Below are 19286 nucleotides of genomic sequence, written 5' to 3' on the forward strand. Positions count from 1 at the left end.
GCAGAAAAAAGTCCATGATGGAAGGGGAGACGGTCTGATTTCCAAAAGGTAATCCATCCTGACTCAACATAAATTATTATCATTAAATGAACGACACTTAAAAATTAAGTTAAACCATAATTTCAAACCTTAAGCAAGCATGAATTCTCTTAATTTCTTGAAATTTCTGTATCGTGAAGCTAAATTCACAATCCCTCAGTAGAGCCCCAGATAAAGTGGAAAATTGGCAAAAAAAAGAAGTTAAGAGTGGAGAACAGTCTTCCTTTCTACTTTGGGTCCAGGTTTTCTAACTGGAAACAGACTGAAATTTGGACTCTGGACGTACCAACTATTATACCACCTCTTTGCTAGGATGATTTGTTGGGGGGAGAAGGAGGGGGCGGGGCACGACCCAGGATGGTCAGAGGGGTGAAACCTTCCTCTGGGGATAATGTAAACATTTTCTTCACTAGAAATCGCATTTAATGCTATTTTTGCATTTAAAATTACACAATTGGATTCGGGAGGGTGTTTTGCAAAAACATATTGGTGGAGTAAAAGAAATTTGTTTTATTATTTTTCTGCTAAAATAATGGGCTGGCAGGGGGGGGGGGGACTCATGCCCCCTGTGCTCTGTCCTGGCTATGCCACTGAAGGAAGGAAGGGTAAAGCCTCAACATTAGCATGCTCTAAGCAGTGGCGGCTGGTGGTAATTTATCCAGGGTGTGCATTAGAGCATATATGGGATGATTTAATTATATCATGTTAATCCTAATCCATGAGCATCATATTTGGTCGTAATAGAATACGTAGCAAGCAAAACATTTCACTGGTACATTCTACCCTTAAAATTGCATAGAAATAATATTAGCATACTAATATTGTTTCTATTCATGCAATTTTACAAATACTAATGCTATCACCGTGTCGTTGAAACCTTCGATACCATCCAGGAACTTTTTTTCAATTGACGACATCGCCAAAGCAGTGAGCCTGTCCTCGTCCATTGTGTTACATAAATATCTTTTAACACGCTTAAGGGTTGAAAAACACCTCTCTGCTTCACTGGTTGTCATCGGAATTGTCACCAGAATTTTAAGTAATTTACTTGTTTCACTGAATGTTTTTTGAATGTTATTGCCAACAATGAATCCTAGTAGAGCAACGACACTATAGAGACTTTCCGATAGTCCTCGCGCATGTAAATTATTTCAAGTTTCGAAATGAGGAAGTAGTGTAGAAAATGGCCAGACAGATGACTCTGTTACAGACGGACTAGGATCCTGGGTGCAGGTAGTTTAGGTGGCGGCTACACCACTACACTACCTGCGAGTCACTCACCAAAAATATGTGCGTGCGCACTCGCATGGTTTTGAGTCTGCTCCCATCACCCATTTGAACAGTTCATATCCCCCCGCTTACTTCATCCCTCCCGAGCACCCATAAGCGATTGCATAAACCGAATATCCGACCGGCACGATGCCACAGGATCACACACTTGTAGTGCGGTGAATTCTAAAAGGAGATAGCTGTAGCGTTCGGAGGCTCATGTTTCTTAGATATGTAGACAGATTTTTTATCCTTCTCGTTACAAAGGAATAGTTTTCTTTTAAAATTCATTCATCTTTGGGTGTGCACTTGCTAACATGAGTATACGCACGCGCCTCCACTGGCTCTAAGCCAAACTGACTACAGCTTAACAACCTACCTGGCAAACAAAGTGCAGTACTTGAAATCTTGAAATGCCCTTCCATAGCATTCAAGCAGGGATCAGGTAGTTCCTGAAAAATCTTTGTCGTCACTGGGATTCAAACCCAGACCCAGGGTGGTAAGCCAAAACTGTAGCCTCCACACTGACCCAATTCCAAATTTGCTGTACCAATCACCATTATGTCCAGTTCTATTTGCAGAACTGACCGTCAATGAAATGATTGATTTGTGAGGGGATAGAGCACTCACAGATTACTGCATTGTATAGCTGTGCCTTGCATAATTAGGTGAACAGCAACCAATGTAACGGGATATTCATCAATAGCAACATCAAATTATGCTTATAATATGAATATTACAATTAAATGATGCATCATATTCGAAGCCATTTGTATTAATAGTGACTAATCACATTTCTAACTTATTCAAGCATTATTTAACCATTCTAGTGGATCAGAATTGGCATAGGGCGGATAGACATTAGCATATCACATATCCAAATATTGAAAGTTGTGTGACCCTATGTGTGATAAATTGATTAGAATAAAGAATGTACTTTTCATAGATTTTGAGACAAAAAATATCTCTACAATCACCTACGTACATTATGGATAGCTACTGCTGACATTTATAAAAATATTGAAATCATAAAAACTGGAACTATACTTCCTTGTAATTCATAATAATTCATTAATTGATTACTTGATTGAAAATGTCACTGAAGGAGGGGAGGAAAATGGCTCTTACCCAGGGGTGCCAACTTACAAAAAATATTGGGGGGGCCCGAACTGGGGATCTTACCCCGGGAAATTACATAAGTAGTGAGTTTTAAGTTTTTTAAGAATTTTATAAGAGTCATATGATCGACATTAAAGCCCTGATAACTCGAATCTTGATATCTGGCACTCCGGGGAAATATCGACAAGCCTGACACATTTTTTCCTCACACCCATAACGAATTTTTGAGGGGGCTCGGGCCCCCACAGGCCCCAAGGAGTCGGCGCCACTGATCTTACCCTTCTGTCAGGTACAATATTGGAATTGCTGAGTTCAGGCACAATGTGCCTGACAGGCACAGATGTGAAAAAACATTATTAACTCTTAGCATGGCTCAGTGCACCTTTAACATTTAAAGCGCCATTATTAGTGTAAAACAAACAATTAAATGATGTCTTATTTGCTATGTATATACCATTTTACTTACCATCATATGGCCCCGGACCGATCCAGCAAGTTGCGATTTTACATGCTATTTAGGCAATTAATATTATGATATGCAAGTATTTAGCATGTGAATTCTATAAGATCAGTGTTTTTTTATTTTGCCAACTTATTTAGCTAATAATGGTTTTATTTTGCTTTACTGTGTCATTATTTTGTTTAACTAAGCTGAATAATTCCACCACTGATCTGTTGGCATAAATGCAAAAAGCAAAAGGCTGTATAGAAAATGTCAAAACAAACAGCTACTATGAGCGTCAAGAGTCTATACGGAATAGTGGCATGGAGAAATGAAAAACACTTACGTTGTGCCAGTCAGATCCATTTCCCCTCAACTATATCTCAACTATAAAACAACTCAAAATCTCAACTATAAAAATAAACTGCACTAGCTGAATAAAATTCTAAATGAGGAATACCTTTGAAAAAGATGAACCTCAAATTTTGGTCACACACAAAACATCCATGCATCCACCTTTTGCTGTGTCACCTCAGTCTACTGTGATACATGCCAGAGGCAACACAATGTACTAAATATTCTCACACAAATAAAAACAACCAATTTTCTTTGGCAGTATTTAATTACATCTTAATATTATCCCATCAAGTTCCTACAGAAAGCAGGTGGTGAAGATAAAAGATCAACAATAACATTTTCCAATGCACACATTTCCTCCGTTCCTCAAAATAAATATTACTTGAAAGGTATTGACATGGGAAAACAAGGGTATGTATCCATTTATATTATCCACTTTGAGTCATTTCTCCACAAAATTTAATAAAGAAATGGGCAGGATAGAAAATATAAGGAGCTGAACAACAAAATGGGTCAAATTGGCTTCATTTGGGGATTAAAGTCAGATTTAGCAGCACAGCAGTGGAAAGGATAGGGTAAAATGGGCAGCTAACAAGAGTTGTGAGACAAGGATTAGGGAGCAGAAGAAGATGGTGGGTCTCCACCAGCATAACTTCCCAGCCAACACACTGTGGTGTTCTTGATGTTAGGGTAATAAATACCGATCTCAGTCTACTAAACTTCTTCTAGGTATGACATGCTGAAGAATTTTGCAGTGATGCTTCGATGCTTGATGCACATCAACAAAAATGTAAACTTTTTCCACACACTCGGCCCTTATTTTCCTGAAGAGAGGATGATCGATATTCTGCCAAGGAAGCAAACCCAGACAATCCCTCAACAATATCAAATGGTTCATAATGCGATGAGTCACTCAGCATTAGGCGACCCCCTTCAAAATTAAAACAACTGGAACCAGAGGAAAAGTACGACACAAAAAAACACCGGCGTTCCAAATACTCACCAGTTAACACAGTCACTTTATTATGTCCCTCGATCAATTAAGGTGTTCAGTTATAAGCACAACATAAATCTTTTCTCATTAATGCTCCTCCTACGACGAGTTTGTCACCTTACTTTTCGCCAGGCAACACAATTGTTCAAATATTGTCTCTTTTCTAATATTATTACTGATTTCACTGTTTCGAATTTCCTGGATTCTCAACTATTGAAAAATGGCCGAGCAAACCACTTCTGATGGAACAAAGCCGAACCATCTTCACTGTCTCTCTTACCAGCAAATCTTTCTTCCTCAACAGTTTCGACGAGGGAAAATGTTGGAAGGTGTGATTCTTCGACTGGATGAAAAAATCCGACAAAACACTTCGTCCGCCATATCGGTGAAGTAACTCTAGGGCCAATAAGATTTTTCCCAGATGAGCCGTCGAAAAGACTCTCAAGATGGCCACACCATTTTACTCCACGTATTTAAAGATGGCAACGCGAAACTTGGGTCGCCATATTTAAAGATGGCCGTCCCACGTGGCGTGCGCCGCCAACAATGCGGTTCCGTCGAGCTAATCGCTGTCGCATTCGATCCACGCCCGCAAACCGTCCCGGCTGTCGTCGACGCAGTGTTCGGCGCCCCTGTCGGCGCGCACACCACCGTAACACCTTCCTCAGGGACTCGACGTGTCGTGCTGCAGGCTGTCTTCGTCGCTCTCCAGGTAGGTCACGTACGAGTCCGTAGAGTCGGGATGGGCCATGTCGGGGCCCGAGAGGCCGTCGTGGCCCCCCAAGGGAGGCGGCGGGGGCGGGGCAAGCTGCTGCGGCGGCGGGGGCGGTGGAGGCGGCGGCGGAGGCGGTGGCCCTCCTCCGTGGAGATCGTAGCCGTGCATCTGCAAAGAGATTCGAAAGATACACAGTTAGATCACTCTCATCTGATATAGGAGATTATCATGACTTTGACTTCTTGAACTTTGGAACTTGTGTATGTATTACCCAAAGCAAATTTTAATTTGTTTAAACAAAGCTCTCGATACCTGGGAATCTCTCTTTACCTGTTTTTTTACATTTCTAAAACATGTGAAACATGAGCTTTTTACAAATAAAAATATCACGGGGGATATCACATAGAAGTGTTTCCAAACAATATTCCTTTTTCATTTTGTTAAATTATTTTCAATTCCATTGTTTTCTTACTGTATCATTACTTATATATTATTTATGTATCAAGTATTCTACTTATGTATCGAGAACACTTTTTGTCATTCAAATATAAAAGTATTACTATATAAGATTGGCAAAAGACTGGCGTCTAAGTCACCCACAGCTCTAACCTGGAAATACAACTATGATATTTTAAAACGTTTAGGGAGCAATAAAATACATATTATTTTTATTACTTCTTCGATTTGCGACTCAACCAGTAACGAGCAGACCCAGAACTAAGGCGGGAGAGAGGGAGCACGAGCCCCTGGCGTTGAGGGAGGAGGATCAAGAGAGTGAGGCAAACTGATCTTTGCCCCCCCTGAAAAAAACTTATAGTTCCAGTCCTGGTGGCGAGGTATCGTTAAGGATAAATATCCACGCAATCTGTTATGATCCAGAAGAGACAGGCAGCCATTACAATGAGGAACACAAAAATCACGTGATAACACGCCGAATAAAACTGAATCAATCCATCGTCCTCGAAACGAGAGACCAATTTTATCGCCCACGCGGTAGTGTCCGACGTGCCATCTCCCGGCAAGGGCGATTATGATATGGAGAGCGTACGATTTACGCTGGGCACAACTCCTTTTTTTCTCTTTCCCTTTCTCTCGATCAAATTTACATACGTACGATGCAAACATGCGGGAGCAGTGGCAACAGGAGTTGTCATAGGCAGACATCGCTCGGTGAACCTCTTACCCACCCCCTGAAGTAAATACTCTGAAGAATCGTGGTTCCTTCTGGAAAAAAAATCACCGATTCGCGCGCGCGCGTGATTCACATGCTAGTTGCATAGAATATTTTGAAATTTTCAACAAATAGACATTTCCTTTGCCACTCGTTTAAAACAAGGTAAACATGTTTTAAAAACATACGTACACTCTCATTCAAAGAATGCTGAAGTAGCCATATGTCAGTGGCGTAGCCAGGAATTTCGTTCGGGGGGGATCCAAAACAAGGGGGGAAATTTTTTAAAAACAGGGTAATAATTAATGGGTTTTAAACTAATTTTAACACTTTTCATAATCGAAAAAACTTCATTTGTTAAAGAAATATTATTTAAATTCATGATTTTTTAATATTTTGTGTTACTCTATGAAGAAAAATTAGTGTGTTTTCATACTTTGAGGACCCCGGACCCCCCCTGGCTACGTCACTGCCATATGCGTTTTTCCATGTCACGGAAAGGTCACTGCCTGCAAAAGTCCTATGCATTAAGAAAATTAACAGACTTAGGCACGATGAACATAAGTCAATAAACACCTTGTCTTATCCTTCCTCCGAAGTTTGAACCGAAACGAACCGAAATGCAAACGGTCTTCTCATTTTTGAGATAAAAAGAACATGCAGCAATTACTCTACGAAATATTCTCTTTGTTTTAATATCATATTAGTTATTAATATGGAATTAAATAATTGAGGCTCCGTAATACACACAACTAAACGAACGTAATGATAAAATATTAAAAATCTTGTGTATTTTTTTATGAGTGTGGGGGTGGCACGTTCCCCCGTGCCCTCCCCCAAAATCCGCCTACGTATTGCACTCATCACCGCGCCGCGAGCATTTTTGAAAACCGATAAAAACGTGACCGAAGTGGCAACAGAAATCAGCCTTCTATGGGATGGAATTGGGCCTCCTCTACGCAACCCCCTTTGAATCACTCTCTGCAATCTTCACCCGCGAAGTTCGAACCGAAACAAAACAACATCGCACTGCGCTGAGGCCCTCGCCCTTCGGAAAAATGTCGCCGGCGCCACGGACGCGACCCAACGCCATCCAGAAGGACCACATTCCGCTCCCGGGAGCCGCGGCGAAGTGGGCCGGTCGAACCGGGGGCCTTGCGCCGCATCCTTCAGGACCACCGCCCCACCACAACCACCCTGCCCCCTTTAAATACAATGGACCCATTGTGTGCGCGCTCGCTTTCTCCTCCTCCGCGCGGCGAAAAGATCGGTCGGGGGCTGAATATCCATTCTCCTCTTAAACACACGCGGCCAACCGAACGGTTTGATTTGTGCCTTCAGCCTCCTATTTATTGCTAAAGTAAGGAGGAGCGCGCACCGCCCTCTTGACAGCAGCAGACCGCGGTGGTAAGGTAAGAGGAGGTCATTTGTCTCGATCCCTTGGGAGGGCGGAGAACGGCACGGCGGCACGGTGGGTCTTTTTTTTTTAAGGGGCAGAGAGGACGCGCGCGACCCGGTCGCTTATATCCCGCGCGCGCGGTATCCGCTGATCTCCGAGCGCGCGCGCGCGCGAGAAGGGGTATTTTTACGTGGCCGGCCAGTGTGGGGAAGGGAGTTTGTAATTTCAAATCGGGCATTGTTGTAGCACGTGGGTTTAACAACGGTGTCGGCACGGGAGCAGAATTGTACGGGAAATCAGGCAGAGATCCAGGAGACAAAAGAAGGCAAAAGGGTTGCTTGCTGCCCGGGGGTAGGCGTACGTTCTGTGCGGGCGCCGCCTGGGACATGTTGACGGGGTATGCCGGGAACAGGAGGAGGCTCCCGTTCCCTCGTGTACGCTTCTTGTTCGGTTACTTCGATACGTAGGCGGGCGACAACCGGAGTAATCTACGCCACTGAATAATGCTTCATGAAATTTTAAAGGGATGTATTGAGGAAAAGAATTCTCAAAGCCTACGTATGGTGTGTGGCATTATATGGTTGTGAAACATGTACTCTATGTTCAAAACCAGGGGGTGGAAATTATTGAAAAACAGGGTAGTAAGTAGAGGGTTTTAAGGCAATTTTAACACTTTTCATAATAAAAAAACTTCATTCGTCAATTTTTGTAAATTCATGATTTTTCAACGTTTTTTTTATTTTACGACGCAAATTAATTGTGTTTTTATATTTCCGGAGGAGAGAGGAAGGTCCGGACCCCCCTATTCCGCTAAGTTATTGATTCAAATCAAATGACTTATTTACCCACACTTCTCAAAATGGGCTGAACCGAATCCTTCACTTGCCCAGGCACGCATCGACGAATATTACAAAAATGGATCCTCAAGTCGGCCTCTAAATCTGTTGTCACCCATCGCGCATTTAAATGGGTTTACAGAAGTCGCCACTTGCGTCGCTGACGGTCAAAATGATCCGAGTTTCATGGGAAAATATGGCATAATTAGGGGTGTCAACCGAAATTTATACACACGATATTGTGATCTATCAAAGTCTTTACTTTTCAGTGCTATTCCTCGCCATGACAGACATTTTACGGCAAAACATCGTAAAAAAGTGAATCGTATTGCATTCACCACCGCGCCTCGGACATTTTAGGAAACCGATTAAAATGCGGCCGAGGTGGAAACAAAAAACAATCTTCTAAGGGATGGAATTTGGCCTACTGTATGCAGTTCCCTTGCACGCATCGAACGATCCTCGCTTCGCGTATGACGATATTATCCCCACACAACCCGAGTCAAGCTGGCTCATCTGAATCACCCCGTTGCCCTTTGAGCGATCGCGCACGTAAAACAATTCCTTCGAGCAAATGCGTCGCGTCCGAGGACATCAATTTCACGTGCCCACGACGGATAGGCCGACTATTCCCATGGAAATGCTACTCGTCCTTCGTCCGCACGAATTATGTCCACGGTGGCGCCAACAGCGGTGCTCACATGTACTAAAGAGGGATCACTACCACGGCGGAAAGTGTTAAGGCCGGATTACAGCAAAGATTAGAAATAAATTTAAATAAAGCACTTAAGAAAAGCTTCGCTACAATAGTATTTTTGTGGCAAAGCGTTACGAATGAGTGACTGATAACCATATGTATTTAGATTCCGTGATTAACTTGTGTTCTTTTTCCACAGCAATGTCGTATACCCCACCAACCAGTATTTGAATTCATCTCAAAAATTATAAAATTGCACTTATACCCTTTGGATTCTAGCTTCCTCAATTTCACAACATCGTACAAAATAGGCAATTATCGTATTACGTTCTAAGGATATTCATCATGTAGATCACTGAAATTATTTAGAATTTAATAAAGCGGTAGAAAACAATGAAAAGTATTGGTGGCCTTGATTCCTTGTGCAAATGCATTTGTTCGTATCTGTGCTTGAGCTCATAATAATGAATATTTAGGCTTTTAAGGACAAACTGAGTATTTACGGCTTCTTGGAGCGAAGTTGGGATACGAAGAGAAGGAATACATTATTCAGCAATCCATTCTAAGTAACTGCCGTAGTGCTACTGTTTTGGTGTCCCGGCATGGTAATATTACACCAATTGGTCATGCCGACAGTGACGTGTTTTTTTCTTGAATAAAAAGGCTTGGAATCCCAAAAAGTTTCATGATGCACTTTTCTGTTAGTTCTGTAGAAAAATGATAGATGTCGTTGAGTACCTGTCGTTTTTTTTGCATAATTGCCCCAAAGGTGTGGAGCAAAGTTTTCCTTAAACGCTTAATTTCAATTTATTTCTAATTTTTGCTGTAATCCGTCGTGGTAGAGATCTCTTTTTTGTGCATGTGGATACTCAATCATCGGTTTCAATTTCATTTTTGGTGCAACACGATAAAAATTTAGCTTACTACACAAAATATTACGTATTTATACATTATATTATGAAAAAGTAACGCATATTCTTGTTATATTAAGCATCAGTGGCGCAGCGAGGGGGGTTTTGGGGGATAACCCCCCCCCCCCCCAGAGCTAAGAGAAATTTTTAAGTTTACTTAATTGGATTGATATTACCAATAGAATAGTATAATATTTACTAAATCATCCCTCAGAAACCCGTAAAACTCACCATTTTGAGCCATTTATCTTAAAATTCCGAAATTTATAAATCTCGCACCTACCGCTTAGCCTGGTGGGTAATCCATACCCCCAAACACCCCGGTATTAGTTGCAATTAAACCCCCCCCCCCCCCCCCATAGCCTTAATTCCTAGCTGCGCCCCTGTTAAGCATAATACAGGCATCGAACAGTGGAAAGAAAAGCCTGATGTCTGGATTAAAATCGCATTTAATCCAGACTGATTCCCGAGTTCAACGCTCGTAACGGAGCAATGCATTCCCGATCTCGATATTCACGACAGCGCCACTGCAAAGTGGCCCCATCGGCGGGTGGACGGAGAGTTAAAAAAAATAAAGGAAACACGAACTGCGTCTAGTAGCGATCTCTCGTTCGGGTTTAGCTACCGAGGTAGAAAACGGCCACACCCAACACGCGGAGTTTAGCCAACCGGGTGCATTTGAGTTTCTTTTTATTTTAGGGGCGCGGTCGCAGATAAGAGAGATAGTATCTCCGAACTAGCGAATATATAAACATACCCATCCATAGGAAAAGAATAGTAATTGCCTTTGACTTTAGACGACCCTATTATTGCGTGTACGCAGAGGCAGGATCAAATACTGCATCTTCCAGCCAGCAGAGCGTAAAGGGCAGATGCAACGATCAGCTATTACGCAAAGCGGGAACGCCTTCGTAAGGTCTTGTCGATGTGCGATTCCAATATTGGGAGAGGACACGATGAACAAAGCACAAAAAGGAATGGATAAAAACAACTTGCCTTCTGGATCAACCTGGCGTTTTACAGGCGTAATAGCATGACTTCATGCAGCTCTGGATAGTGTTTTCACGAATATTGCAAAAGAGGTTCCTCAAGTAAGCTTCTAAATCTGTTGTCACCAACCGCGCATTTAAATGGGTTTGCAAAAGTCGCCACTCGTGTCGCCGACGGACAAATTGATCCGAGTTTCACGGGGAAATAAGGTAAAATCAGTGGCGTAACTTGAAATAAGCTTTGGGAGTAATGGGGGGTCCTGGGAGGGCGACCCCTCCCTGGCAACAAGGTGTCCAGAAAATTTTTGAAAAATGACATACCTGGAAATATCATTTTACTACTTCATTCATTCACACGACGCCTTAAGCGCAAACATACAAATAAATTCACAGGTAAGGAAAGAAAGGGATAGGAACATGTAATAGAAAAAGGACGAGGACAACGGTGCTGTGGTAGATGGAAAAAGCCAGAAATCAGAGGGTAAAAATGCGGCCTGACTGGGACACGAACCCAGAATCACTTTGTCACTTAAAATCTAGCTTGAAGCAGATGCAATTATTACATGTCAAAACTAGGCAATAGGTTTAAATATTTTATACATTTCTCTGAGTCCTTGGGGGGGGGGATCTATCCCCCCAAAAATTAGGAGTAAATGTGGGAGTATTAATCAAAATTTATACACATGATGATGTGACCAATCATTTCAAAATACTTGAAAAAATGGATCGCATTGGACTCATCACCGCATTTCGGACATTTTTGAAAACCGATTAAAATGCTACCGAAGTGGCAACAAAAATCAGCCTTTTATGGGATGGAATTGGGCCTCCTCTATGCAATACCCTTGAGCATTTCACACAAGTGTGGGGAGAATGCGTATAAAAATGCCGTAATTTCGGCTTTGAGGAGTATTGAGGGCCCTCAGAACGTTTTTCCCTTGTCGCGACTTCCCGCGATGTATCAGCGAGGAGACCATTAGCCACAAAAAGTACTTACTAAAACTTATTCTATACTCTGAGGGTGCTTTGAATACGACTTTATGCCGAAGAGGGCTGTTATGTAGAGGATTGTTTGATAGGAATAAGGATAGTTTGTCTCCAGGAATTTTGTTGATTTCAATTAGCGAAAAATGTCCTTTACAGGGCAAATCATGGTTTATTTAAAGTTATGTTGGTATTACCGCGTTACCTTGAGCTTACAGAAATGTTTTCCAGGATAAAAGTCATAAATTACCTAAAATTTGGGAATAAATCCATGTCATGGGTAATCATACCCGCGTGAATACTATCATACAACCATTTTGTACCTATGTCTAATGTGGATTCATTTTGTACCTTTAAGGTGATGTAGTAAGATCGAAGCCCAGGTCGGAAAAAAAGCTTATAACCGTGGAAAATTGCGAGCGTAAATTTCAATATGTTCTAGAAATAACACGCAAAACTGCGTGTTGCGCACTAGGTCGGTACACGTGCATTACGCTGCGGTCAGCACTGAGGAAGAGGTCCCAGAGGTTGGACCCTCTGGCTAAAGTAACTGGATATCATGCTCGCCCTTGTGTACTCCTCGTAATATCGTCTGTCGGCAATTTTCCCGCTAGCCCACCTCCGACGCAGAGAGGCACAGCGAAGATCTCTCCCCTTCTCGTGTCACTCCAGCTCTTGCGTCTTGCACACATATCCGCGCGAGAAATTTCCAACCACGCGGTGTTATTCTCGCATGACTCCACCATACCTTCGCGTTTCGGCTTTCGTTTCCCGAAAGCACATAAAATCCAGCACGTTAAGACCCGAGCGAACTCCATACCGCGCGTGAACTCTCGGAGATAAGCTTTCGCCACCTTTGTCAGGTGGATGAGGTGATTTCAACGTATGAAACTAGAACCCCCCACCTAAACATCGTGTTTTGTAGTCTATTTAATCAGTGGATCGGGTCAGATTGTTTTCGGGCCATTGTCGCAAAGCAGAACAACAGCTTTTTTTAAATAATAATAATAACAACAGACCCGACATAATCTGGATTAAAAAAAGAAAAGCAGACCTTTATAATTGAAATAGCAGTTCCGGCTGACCACAACCTTAAGAAGGAATACGAGGAAAAGAAACAAAAATATCAAGACCTCGCAAGGCAAATAAAACTATCTGGAAACAGGACGTGGTCACCATCATCCCCATAGTAATATCATCAACAGGAATAATACATTCATCACTTAATTTTGGAATTGAAATATTAAAAATCAAAAGAAACACAATATATAACATTAAAAAATCTGTAATACTGGATACATGTAGAACAGTTAGATTGTTTTTAAATGAATTGTAAATTAAGGCAGCGTCTTGGCAAGGCCCGACACTGGCAGACCTCCAAGTAAATCTTGTGGAAAAATAAATAGTAATAATAATGAAGATATTTATTCCACTGCCCACAAATTACACCTAGGTACGAGGGCTGTTTTTTCTCAACGCCCGTTGGGTCATGAACAGAAGACGAAGCGATTGATTAAAAATTATTTCATCGCTAAATATTGAACTCACTTGTGGTGTACTTTCGACAAAATCGCCTCTGCGATTGCGGAATTGGTCGTGCCTGTGGACAAACCTTCTTCATAGGATATTACCGCCAATGATTTTTAATGAATTTTGCCTTTGTCCTTAAGCTCATCGCTCGTTATAAAACGCTTCCTTCCTTAAAGCCACATCTTAATTTCAGCGTAAGATGGAAGTTACGCGACACTAGGTCGGCAACGCACGGCTGGTGATCGAAAATGTCCCATTAAAATTGATCAAGGAGCAGTGTAATATTAGTTTTTTTTCCTGGCGAACAATTGTAGTGAAGTTTTCTCGGGTTTCGCACCGGGTCAGGTCCTCCATTTCTCCTTCCAACGTTTCGATGGACAACTCGCCCGTCGTCTTCAGGGATTCAGGAATCCAATGTCCTTTTGATCAAGGAGCAGTTGGGCCGCATCAGTGCCGAGATGACGGGCGTTATCATTGATAAAAACACTACCAGAAGTCAGTATGTCTCTTCTTTTTTTTTAATGGGAATGGACAAATGTTTCACACTGAGCAGCTGCATTAACGTGAAAATTCTCTTTTATCGGCATAAAGGTCAAGATATGTCAATGCTGAAGCCATGCGGCGAGTTTTCTGGCTGTCGCCTCGCAGTGCACATTTAGCGGGAGAATGAATTGAGGCAGTTTGGTTAATGAGATTGGCATTCACCTTAAACTAACAACTTACGGTCTGAAATGACTTCAGCGATTGGTGCGGGGGATGTGCAGTTTTCCTATCCGCGCAGTACACGCATGTTGCTCGTATTTTGTTTTTGTTGAGCGATCGGAGGTTGAAAAAAAACCGCCAATGTACATTGATAACCAGTGAAATAAGAACTCCCAGAAGATAAAATTTTTGTAGGGATTGCCATTCAATGATAACAAGACAATGCTCGGCAGTACATTTACAATATAATTACAAACAAAAGCAGCTCATGTATGATTGATAATCGAAAAATGTCCTTACATAATAAAAAAAATTTAATAAAAAGTATATGAACGAAACCTATTGCAAAATACAATAACATTAAATCATTATTAAATATTTTAATCAAATTAAATTTGTAGAAAAATAAAAGAGTATACGAAATTAACATAATCCGTGGAACTTTTGATGAGGAAAATTATGTAATTGTCTCAAAAAGAAATTCAACATTCAAGAGCAATTAGTATACCCAGAAAAATCTCTCACCGGATCAAGCTTATCGTTCAAAATATTTTTGGAAGACGATGCTTCTCTTTATACAAGGAGAAATAGTAAGGGTTTCCTACGTCAAGTTCTACAAAACAACTAGAAAATTTTCACCTCTTTCTCTAGGAGCATTGAATCATTTACTAATGAGAGGATCACCGTAAAAGGGGGAAGAATCAAGTTTTCCTTATGAATTACACCCAGCGATATCAAGTGCACATCTCTTCCTCAAACCCAGTTAGTTAAAAAAAAGGCGAAATAAACTCCACTAAAAATAGGAAATATTTCATCATGTAAAACTTTAAAATACTTGGTCGCATAAAATTTGGCAAAATCATATACTGAAAAAACTCACACATAGTATTTTCTACAGCAAAAAAATGTAATATATTTCCAAACCATTTCGTTTGTTCAACATTTATATAATTGTGAATGTTAACGAATTATAGTAATAAAAATCAATATGTGCCTTCCACACCGGTTTAATACTCGGCAACCGGTTTCGACGTATTCTACGTCATTATCATGCACAAGTTGTGCGTCATTATCAAGCAAAAGTTTTACGTCATTACCAAGCACAACTTGTGCTTGATAATGACGCATTATATGTCAAAACCGTTTGCCGAGTATTAAACCAGTGTGGAAAGTACAACGTGTCTTTTATTATTACTATGCATAACTTCCACAGAGTGAATTCACCTGGTATCAAATTCAATGGTAGTGAAAACGGGAATGATAATTAGAGCCTTATTTTTCTTAGCTGGAACGATACACATGACATTCCACCGAGAGGAGCATTTCCAGATTGCCTGAGTTGTACATTCCTCAACTGATCCACGACAAGCACTGATCCCTGCAAAGTTCACCCATTTGATTTATAAATGCGAAGAGAAAAAGATGGCACTAGCTTTGATCTAATTAAATGACAAATATAGTTCAATGACAACTTGGTAAATTGATGGGGTATCCACGCATTTTCCAGCTTACCATTCATAATTTAAATTTGAATACTATTAATTATAATGCATCGTACATCTACATCGTACATCTGTAGCGAAGCATTCTAATCATATCAAGGTCCTTATTTCAATATTCTTTCATCATAATTTTTCCTCGGGGCCTCTCGCGACATTATAAAATTTTATTAATACAAAAGTCTATGACAGCAATCCTCAAATAACGTTATATGTAACAGCTTTAAATTTAACTATAACAACCGGGAAGAGAAGGAAAGAAACTCGTGGATAACATAAAATTTCCCAAGAACTAGTCCTTGACATAAACGCCGTAGTATTTAAGCCATTTTGAGTGGAAAATCGTAATATCTACCGGTGAAGGCGAAATAAGCGAAAAAATATGTGAAATGTTCAATATAGTATATTTGCGGAAAGTTATGACTCGAGGTATAGCTTGAAATTTATTTTCTAAACAGAACGCATGGTAAACCTAATGTTGTGGGTTGCATGAAGTTTTTTTTTCGGGAGGCAATGTTTTTCATATTCGTAAACAATATGCATCACTAAGCTTCCGCCACACTCGTCAATGTGCGATTTAGGATACGCATCAAATGATTCTCCGTACATATATGTATCTTCCACCTCTCTCTTAGACGGCTGATTGAAGCAAGGACAAGCGGTAGGAGCTCAGACTTAAAATTCACCAGAGGCTTGGGTGGAAAGGTAAGAACCAAATTAGTTTTTCAGTTGTTGTCTAATAAAAATTACGTTCCATTGAGAAAAATGAAAACATTATCCCTAAAAATCATTGAAAGAATGATTGAAAATTTTGCTAGCTTTATTTTGTGGAGTTGTAATATTCTCATACTGGGAGAAAGAAGGTCTTGAAAATCTCCAAATCATTGTATTGGATTGATTGAAAATCGATTGATTTCAATTCCAAAAGGTTTCTAGTAGTTGTGTCCTCGATAATGACGCAAAATTTCTTCTTGCTCCCGATGCGAATCAAAATACTAACCAATCATTCAATATTATTTAATTTAGAGTATATATATTTCGCCAATAAAAAGTCCCACCCAATTGAAGAGCCCAAAGGCCCTTCTTACATAGCATATGAGCGACTTGAAACGTTAAGTATCTTCTTCGTTACATTTAACATCAATCGTTTCAGAACTCTTTTGAGTGATAGAGTAACATACAAACAAACACCACCCAACTTCAATGAATTAAAATTGATTATAGCTTAAATAAATATCCTTCTATGGATAGTAGCGGTCCTGACGTAAAAAACTTCTTCCAAACTCTCTATCCAAGTTCTACCTAGGTTCTATCCAGATTCTATGTCGGGATTGGATGAAAGATGGGGCTTTCTAGTTCCAATCTTGCCCACTACTTCGAATTGTTATTATATTATCCTTGTCCCACAATCTGGATACGCTACTGCAGACTTATTTACGCACGGCAGTCGGTACTTCCTAAACTGGTGAGATTTGTACCCACCTGAAGACACCAATAATCCCGTCATTAATTCATTTCGTCCTCGTTTTTTATCGGGTGCATAACGATTTGGTTCGGTGCTACCTGGCAAAGCAAGCCAGCGGGCAAAGGGAGGGCCAGTTCAAGGTCTCCCGTCATTTCTTCCTCAGCCTCACTCAATATTCAATTCTCGAGACAAGAAGGGAGCTTTAGACCTTCATCACCTTTATCCCTCGCCCGTCTACAACGGTAATATCGGCTCTCAGATCTCCTCGGGAGACCGTCATAAAAGCAATAGGTACCCAGGCACACGAACATCGACCACCGAACAACAAGACTGTTTTATTGCGCCCCCGATGCCCGGTACAGCGTGCTCTACAAGCGCAACCGAGGGACGTGGACGGGCGAAACACAAAGGGTGAGGCGGAGTAGGTGGTGGACGGAACAGCCAGTCTGACTTCCACCGGTGCATTTTTATCGGGAGACCCGATTCAAGGCTTTCCACGCGAACTCTACCTTACTCACAATATCGCAAACTCGAATATTGCAGTCAGGGGGACCAGTGGCGCAGCGAGGGAGGGTTTTGGGGGATAAACCCCCCCCCCCCAGAGCTGAGAAATTTTTAAAAGTTTAATCCATTTTAAATAATTGTATTAATATTACTTACAGAATAGTGTAAATATTAATAAAATATCCCTCCGAAAGTCGGAAAACTCACCATTTTGAACAATTTATCTAGAAATTTTTCTAAAGGAGCGCCCCGCACCTTCCGCTTACCTTAGCGGGTATTCCACACTCCAGACACCCCAGTATTACTTGTGTCTAAAACCCCCCCAGTCTTAATTCCTAGCTGCGCCCCGGAGGGGGACTGCATAGAGGAGGCCAAATTCCATCCCACAGATGGCTGATTTTTGTTGCCACTTCGGTCGCATTTCAATTGGTTTTCAAAATGATCCAAGGCGCGGTGTGAATGCAATACGATCGACCTTATTATATCAAATCATTATCAAATATTTTGCAGCATAATGTTTGTCATTCATCTACATAATATCTAGATAATACCCCGCAAGCCGCCTAAAAGGCTAGTGGCAGGGGGAAAATTGCAAGGAATAGCATTGAATAGTAATATATTTGATAGATCACATCACCTTGTGTATGAATTTCGAATAATACCCCAGATTTTATCTTCTTTCCCTATGAAATTCGGATCACTTTGTCCGTCAGCGACGCGAGTGGCGGCTTTTTGTATGTAGTAGTACACACCTCCACTGGGGCTATTCTTTGGTCGCCAATAGTGAAGTCTCCAGTCGACCACTACTATAACTACTCTTTAAAATTTTTTTTTGACTTTTAAACAATTATTGTTGAGTCTTTTCGGGATAAATGCGGTCAACTGGAGTAGTTTCGGCCGTTTCCAGTTAATTTTGATCCGGAGACGTAAAAAGATTTATAGTTTCTTATTTGAGTTATCGACTTAGTTCTAGCATAAGTCGACAAGCAGCAGTACTGGCTTTACTCTGAATTAGTTTAGGATTTAGTTCCATAGAATAGAAGGAATTTTGAACATTAACTGGTTAAATATACTTTGATCCACTGCGATACAATATGATTTTTCCTTGCAGAAATGTTATTTTTTATTTTTGCCCTTATGAAATAAATGAACACGTTAAAAACAGGGTGCGCTTAAGAACAGTTTATTAAGAGATATTTTCATGGAGTATCTTTGCTCCAACTCCAGGGTCGAGCTGGATTTGCTATTATGCTTTAATAAGATTGGGCCAAAGTTATCCCAATTCAAAAAAACTTCGGCACAAATTTTTGAAAAAAAAACCCTGGTCATTAAAACCGTAAGAGGTCCACAAACAGCCTTAAATTGAAGGTGTATGATCTGTAAAATAAACCACTCTATAAACATTGTTTGTTAATTTTAAAATTAGACAAGTTTACCTTTTTCCACAAAATCATGAAAATTTTGGTCAAAGCAACCCCAGTTTATTCAGTTTAGTTCAACCTCCGGTATTTATCACTACAGTCCGTTCCTATAATGCATTGATTCTTAAGGCCGTTTTACACTGTACACAGAATTGCGCAATCTGACGTACGTGCGAAGGCGCAATCAAAATTGCGTCGTTTAAAGCGGTGCATTGCTAGAACACATGCGACAATGCGTGGATG

At 40.9% G+C, this 19286-nt stretch overlaps 1 protein-coding gene across 3 annotated transcripts in view; it reads right to left on the minus strand.

Moving 5' to 3' along the window:
* Positions 1-3472: 3472 nt before the first annotated feature.
* The window catches only part of LOC124169159 (insulin gene enhancer protein ISL-1), a 420525-nt gene continuing 404711 nt past the window's right edge, over positions 3473-19286 (minus strand). For all 3 annotated transcript variants that reach the window (XM_046547670.1, XM_046547667.1, XM_046547668.1), the window contains one exon: positions 3473-5103. In XM_046547670.1, coding sequence (XP_046403626.1) covers positions 4885-5103 — 219 coding nt within the window. In that variant the 3' untranslated portion in view covers positions 3473-4884. The remainder of the gene's footprint in view (positions 5104-19286) is intronic.

The sequence above is a fragment of the Ischnura elegans genome, chromosome 12 (genome assembly GCF_921293095.1).
Source record: "Ischnura elegans chromosome 12, ioIscEleg1.1, whole genome shotgun sequence".
In the NCBI taxonomy this organism is placed as follows: domain Eukaryota; kingdom Metazoa; phylum Arthropoda; class Insecta; order Odonata; family Coenagrionidae; genus Ischnura; species Ischnura elegans.